The 7,041-nt window shown below is 35.0% G+C and overlaps 2 protein-coding genes across 2 annotated transcripts; one reads left to right on the top strand and one right to left on the bottom strand.

The window, feature by feature from the left end:
• Positions 1-330: 330 nt before the first annotated feature.
• LOC126760532 (uncharacterized) lies at positions 331-2,309 on the top strand. The gene is made up of 2 exons (XM_050476230.1): positions 331-807; positions 867-2,309. Exons 1-2 carry the CDS (start codon positions 442-444, stop codon positions 1,755-1,757), a joined length of 1,257 nt encoding a protein of 418 aa, XP_050332187.1. The 5' UTR covers positions 331-441; the 3' UTR covers positions 1,758-2,309.
• LOC126760514 (syndetin) lies at positions 1,842-6,868 on the bottom strand. The gene is made up of 11 exons (XM_050476204.1): positions 6,747-6,868; positions 6,407-6,688; positions 5,893-6,210; positions 5,627-5,815; positions 5,472-5,558; positions 4,830-5,411; positions 4,259-4,771; positions 4,071-4,181; positions 3,685-4,008; positions 3,496-3,608; positions 1,842-3,437 (listed from the first exon to the last, which is right to left on the bottom strand). Exons 1-11 carry the CDS (start codon positions 6,810-6,812, stop codon positions 3,089-3,091), a joined length of 2,934 nt encoding a protein of 977 aa, XP_050332161.1. The 5' UTR covers positions 6,813-6,868; the 3' UTR covers positions 1,842-3,088.
• Between the last annotated feature and the right edge of the window lie 173 nt (positions 6,869-7,041).

Below are 7,041 nucleotides of genomic sequence, written 5' to 3'. Positions count from 1 at the left end.
AATAGTGCACTCAGCTGTTCTGAGCAGGGTTGCAGGTGAAGCTGATTCAAGTTTAAAATTACATAACTTTAGAAATACTAATTTTTCGTAAATTTTATCACAGCATGCTGATAATCCTTATATTTTGTAATTTGTAATTTTGTTTATTAGAGTAAACTAAAAAAGAAACAATAAATAAAATTTGAGTAGGTGTGAGTAGGAATATTATTAGAATGTGTAATTATAATGGCTGTCAAACTTTAAGTGAACGAACAGAGCTATTGTAAACAATAACAATGAACACATCTGTACATACTCTACTTGTAAACAAACCCCTTTCTGATTTGTTTTTATGTATACATACCACTAGGGTAGTTTAATTTTGCTGCTTTTTATAAACTGAAGTGATTTGCAATTAATAAATACACAATAAAGTAACACGCAAAAAATTTAATCTTCAAAATGGAAAGCATTTTGTTGCCAAATATTGCCGCAATTTTAGTGAAAGATATGTTAATAGACGAAAACAAAACCAAGGAGAGAACGAATATATTTGCCAAAGCGGATTTTCCGCTACTCTGCAGCGATTCCGATGATGAAGCATTACATTTTTTCCTACAAAATAAGCGCAGAAAACATGGCGATAGCCGTGACAAACAGGTAGTACCCAACAATTCCAATTCAAAAAAATTTATGAAAGGAAATAACATACCAGCTGCTTCATGTGAACCTATGCGTCGCCACACGCTAACCGAAATTAACTTACTAAACAAATTTAATACGACACTATTTGAAGGATATTTGCATATGAGTAAAATGACTTTCCTGGTAAGCACAAATTAAAGCAATCATAATGGCAAAATATTGAAATATACATTTTTTTGTAGCGCATCTTCAAGAGACTGCGGCCATATTTACCCAGCCAGCATTTACCCACTGCTGCACCACCGCAATCGATTTTTTCACTCGCACTCTGGAAACTGTCTACAGATGAGCACTTCGAAGATATTGGACGTAAATTCAACATTACGAAATATGTTTGCCAACAAGTTATACGCCTGTTCTGGCGACGTATTTCCGCACAATACGAAGCATTAATTCAATGGCCCAGTACACCAGAAAAGCGTCAGTACACCGTACGGTCCTTTCAAGCAAATCAACAGCTTAATAAATTCCAACAATTATTTGGCATTTTGGCCACCAAACAATTGGATGTATTCCTCGAAGCTGAAAATGAGGAGCGACAAGTGGTATTACAAATTATTTGTGATGGCGATCAGAAAGTAATCGATTGCTTTTTGGTACTCGCGGATGAATATTCATTCGACACCTCTCCTATAGGACAAACATTGGCGCTGAACGTTCAAACAATGCCTCTAGGCAGTTATCTCATTGGCGATGAAAGCTTTCCACTCAAACCCTACCTGCTGCGTCCCATAGGCGCACCCAGCGATGACAGAGAGCGTGCTTTCAATATGGCATTGCAGCCGGCTTTGCTGTTGGCTCAACAAGCGCTAGATTCGATGGCAAAACGATTTAACGCTCTTTACGCGCTGGAAGCACGTAACCTACACGAAGTGCGTAAAATCGTGGATACAGTGTGTGCATTACATAATCTCTGCGTCGACATGGAAGACGATTATGTCGAACGCAAATTGAAGGATATGCAGTTTAATTGGGCCAAAGTTGGAAATGGCGTAATAAGGAAACAGGCAGATGAACATGATGAACTGGGCAAGCAAAAGCGCGCCACAATCATGGCGGAGGTGTTGCGGTAGATGCTAAGTAGTATCCGATTTTATATGATATTAGTAAAGTAACTTAATTATACCTACATAGTTTTGGTTTCAAGCAAACAAATCTTAATCTTCAGTGATTTCGTTTATTCCGAATCATAGCTGCGACATCGCCGACATGTGTTGGTAATATTTATATGTTTTTTTTTCATTTATAATACAACTTTAAAATTTATGCGCTATAAATACGTTTAATTTAGATTACAGTACATTAACAGTGATGTATTAATGTATAAGGTATATATGTATGTGTATAATATGTTGCATATTACTTTTTGTTGCTTTTTATTATTGATACTATCCGTAGAAATATTTGTCCGTCAGGCTGCACAAACGAGTTCAATTACCAACATATAGTAGTTATCAGTTGAACAAAATAAAAGTTATATAACAAGCTAATAAGGTACATAATCGAAATATAATAATATATAATATGTGTGTATAAATAAAATTGTCTATTTATATGTAAGTATGTATAAAATTAGGTATATGAGAAGAGATAATAAAGTTTCGAGATTCAAGTTACACAAACTTACTCCATTCAAAGGAGTATGAAGAAATTATTTTATAAATATCATAAGTGAAGAGAGTTTATAGAGAGTTTGAAGTACATCATTTCGAGTAATATAGGGTTAATAGGAGATCGATTAAATAGATAATAAATAAATTAGTTTTAGTTATAATGCACATTAAGGGTACGCCCCTGAAGATTTTGCCCTAAAAAAAGGATCCATCAAATGATTTATACAAACTGTGTTACTCATACCACATGGTGTACCGTATACATACAGTACATTTGATGCAGAACTTTAACTGCATAGAACTTTTCAAGGAATGTTTTTATGAAAAAATTTTTCGAACATTTTTTATAGAGCAAATAATTTTGTATTAGAATATCAATATTTTAAAGTTGTAGATTTCTTTGCATTAAAGATAAAAAAATTATTCCTAAATATCTCAAAAAATCTCATGTAAAATATATGGGAAAAGTAAAATAATTTCGCCGCGATTTAAATTCAAAATAAAGAGCTTGTTTACGACCCTTAAGGGAACGTTTTCAAAACACAAATCAACTTGGGCAAACAACGGAAACCTTAATGTGCATATAAATAACAAGAGGTAAAGTGATTTTCAAATATGCTTACAAATATAAATCAAAAGTGGAATGTTTCGAGACATTAACGTAGCACTGAATAGCACAAAATATACATATATGTGAATATGTAACATATGGATTTTTGAAATTATAAATATTTGTGCAGTGGCCAAATACTTGGCGCTTAATATGACGCTACATGGATTAAATATTCCAACTATGTGCTACTTGTACTTAAATTGAGATTATTGCCATTTCCAACACTAGTGTTATTACCACCTAATAATTGTAATAGTTTTTGTCTGGTGCGTTTGTCGCTCACGCAAACACATTGTATGAGATTGGTTAGTTGCTTTGTGGAATATTGCTCCAGATTGCGCTGCGCATCAATCCATTCTTCGAATTGTTCATTTGAGTAATAATATGCCTTTATGAAACTGTCAACATAAATGCGATGCGCTGGATATTTTTGATTGGAAATCAACTCGAGTATGGACATAAAATTTGTAAAATCTAATTGCATTAGCGCACGACCGCCGGCAGAGCATTTTTTTACATTCGAGAAACTGTAAAAAAACAACAATGATATAAAAAATATTATTTAATTAATTTATATATGCTTACCCTTCTACTAGCAAATGCGTCGCGACATGAGCCATGGAGTTCCATATAATTTCCGCAGGTAGATTTATTTCTTTGGCGATTTCTTCCAAACGCATTGCAAAACTTTGAATATTCTAAGATATCACACAATAATTAATTGAAAATATAACACAACAAAATGAATGAATATTTATAATAAATCATACGCACCCGATTCATTATATCAATATAGTTATTATGTTGAAAACTGACGTGATTCACGTCCCATTTCACTTTGCTGATCATTGCTAAGACCGCTGGCAAATCAATGACGCGCGAAGTAACACAGGTGTACACTGGGCGTGCAATGTCAGCCATGAATTCAATGTAGTCGAAATAAGCTGTTAGCATTGGTCGCTCTTGTGGCGCTAACAAATGGTTGAGGTAATTGTGTAGCGTTTGAAACTGCTGTGTCATACAATGGCCACTCTCTATCGCAACTATGCGCTGTGAAAGGCCGTACAGAGTATCTGGATTCGCCAGCTCGTTATTAATCTGCAATTAAATGTAAAAATTGGAGTTATGTAAAGTATTATAATTTCATGGTGCCAACACACCAGTGATGAAAAGTTTAGTGGCCAAATCTTTATATTTGTTACGACATTATCCAGAACTGTTTGGAGTTTTTGCTCAAGACGTGCGTTGTAAAATTTTTCCATCGTCACGGGCTGGAAAAAAAATGTAACGTTTATAAGCAATATTTTTCTTACTGTACAAAATCGTATATTTAACTCAGTAAACTTACAGCATCTTTGCCGAAAATTTCATGCACCGCATAGGCGTAGAAGTCCATCAATTCCAACATGCTCGCCACAATTTTCGGTGAAATGCAATGCAACAACTTACACATTTGTAGGTAACGGCCAATGCAACGGAATACGTTCAGTGTTGTGTTATTTACAATAACACACGCATTGCCAGCCTCATCTTCATATTTGCTTTGCATGCTTTTTTGCTCGTCATCACTGTCCTCTGAGAAGTAGCAGGATGCCTCGTCTACAATACCGGAGAGTATGTCCTCTTCAAGCATAGCCACATCTAGGCCACCATCAAATGGCGAACTCTTCTCAGAGAAACGCAGAAAGTAACCATAGGAACCGTAAATGGAACTACCACCGTCTTGCGAATGCACCGACACTAATTCGTCACAATTGTTATTGCTTGTTGGTGAATTATTTACGGATATCGCTGAAACGAGCAAGTGTGCGACAGGCGGAGATTTATGCCGCCTTAACGTGTTGCGTACAGAACGAAATTCCTATGAAAACATTTAATTTAAAATTCAATTAATAACACTTTAACTTATTTTGTTTCACCGGCAACTGGAGTATATTAACAAACGAGTCCACCATTGTCCACGATTCATTATCCAAAAAGAGACATATCTCCTCTAGGCATGTTATGTGATAACGTTGGAAAAATTCCTGACTTTGTACTTGCATTGTTTCAATCAATTTCTCGGACTGTTCACCACAAAACTCCAAGCCAACTTTTTTTAAACGCTGTACTATGGATAATACTTGTATGAATTGATCATACTTCAACGTTTTCAGTTTGGTGCTTTGTAGAAATGTGCAAATCTTTGTTAGAATATCATTCCAAATTCGTGATTGACCCTTCTTCAGCTTTTCTTGTATATAAATGTCGGGCGAGTCTTCCATGTCCAAAGGATAGAGCTTATAATTTTGATGCCAAACGACAATTTGATAGTAGGACGCCAATATAGTCCAGAATGTTTTGCATAAGCTGATCAAGCAGGAAATGTATTTGTCCACAGTCACTTGTTCACAAAGTTGTTCGAAAAGGAATTTCATGTTTTCATCAATATTTGGGTCGTTGAAGGCGCGTAACACTGAGTTTACAGAGGAATGTATAGCGGAGATGAAATTTATGTGCAGCTGAACAAAACGAAAAAGTTAGATATAAGAAAAGCAAACATAATAAATACATCAACTAACCTGGTCCATAGCCATCAGCGATTTGTTGAGCAGTTTGTAAGCTTCTTGCAGCTTCGCATACTTCCGCATATCAAAATTCAAAATCATCTATAAAGATATCAGTTATTTAAATATTGATAAAAAAAATTGCATACGTGTGTGTAATGATTATTCACCTCATTGAGAACTGTGTCCAACTGAAACTCCGTTAGCAAAAGGGTTTCTTGTAGCTTCTTATTCAATGACTGCACGCAGTTGTATTGCATATATTCTTCAGCAGAATCTTTACACTTAAGGAGCAAACCAATTGCACCAGAGTAATTGTAGTCCGAAAGAAATTTTTGCACTTCGACGTCAGTTGATTTCTAAAAGATACGTTAATAAATGTTAATTAATTGCTACATGTGCATACACATATACACCACATGTAAAACTATCTTACCAGTTTTTTAATAGCGAGCAAAGTATTTAAAAGCTCCTTAAGTATTTCACGCTTTCGATAAGATGCTAATATTTCTAGGCTTGTTGTGGTTAAATTGACTTTTGCATAATTTAAATAAGAACGTGCTTTTCGACAAGTCCATAGGGACTCTTCCAGATCTTTTTGTATATCATTAATGGATGCAAACTCCTCGTTACAAGCGCTACGTTGCTCTAATATGTTTTGCAGTACTTGCTTTGATAGGACCTTATGCTGTGTACGCAATTGTGCAATCGTTCCATCAATTAGTTGAAAATTTACACCGTCACTGAGAACTTTCTACAGAAGGAAATAAAAACAATTATGTATATATGTACATGGTGCGTATGGTGTGAAGAGATAAAACTGGTTTTGCAGCATTTCTGAGACATATGCACGTCTCCATTCTTAAGTGACTACGTCATACATTGTCATCAATGTGTAATGCACTTTCCATACATGTTGAAACAGCAACTATATAACTATTTTACCTCACCTGAAGTTCATATTGACCATGCACATTGCGCCCCTCCTCCCCTTCTGGTTGAAAATATATTTCCTCTATACTCTCCAGTATTTCTTGGTCGGATTTTTGTGCGTTGGCAGTAGTATCAACAATATCGGAATTAGATGCATCAATTTCAAGACTTGGTGATAACGATGGTCCATTGATTCCAGCTTTCTGTTTGTTTGCAGATGCTTCCGTAGGCTCAGTTGTGACACTCTGAATGAAGTAATCGGAGAAACCCATAGCTGGTATTTTCAACTGCCTATTGGCCTGCAGATTGTTTAATGGTGAAATAACTCCTCAAACTCTATAAAATATATTTAAATACCTGTTTGTGCAGCAAGTCCATAAACTTTGTTTTAAATTCATCCATTTTTGCTTTTGGATGATGCATTTTTCTGCTAAACCCGTTGGGAGGAGAGTTCGCAAATGTTTAACAATAAAGTTGACAGTTCAAGAAGAATGACGGGTTGTATTGAAACTGTTTTTTAATGAAGTAATTTATGGTAGTTTTCCAAAAAATAATTTATATTAATAAATAAAATTTGATATTAATTCAGAAGTTATTGGAACATATTTTCATAAAAGCCGCTCAGCTGAACATTTACCGTTTTTAGAAAACA

Source organism: Bactrocera neohumeralis, chromosome 5 (assembly GCF_024586455.1).
Source record: "Bactrocera neohumeralis isolate Rockhampton chromosome 5, APGP_CSIRO_Bneo_wtdbg2-racon-allhic-juicebox.fasta_v2, whole genome shotgun sequence".
Taxonomy (NCBI): domain Eukaryota; kingdom Metazoa; phylum Arthropoda; class Insecta; order Diptera; family Tephritidae; genus Bactrocera; species Bactrocera neohumeralis.
The sequence above is the reverse complement of the archived record's forward strand: the minus strand, read 5'-3'. Positions and strand labels throughout refer to the sequence as shown.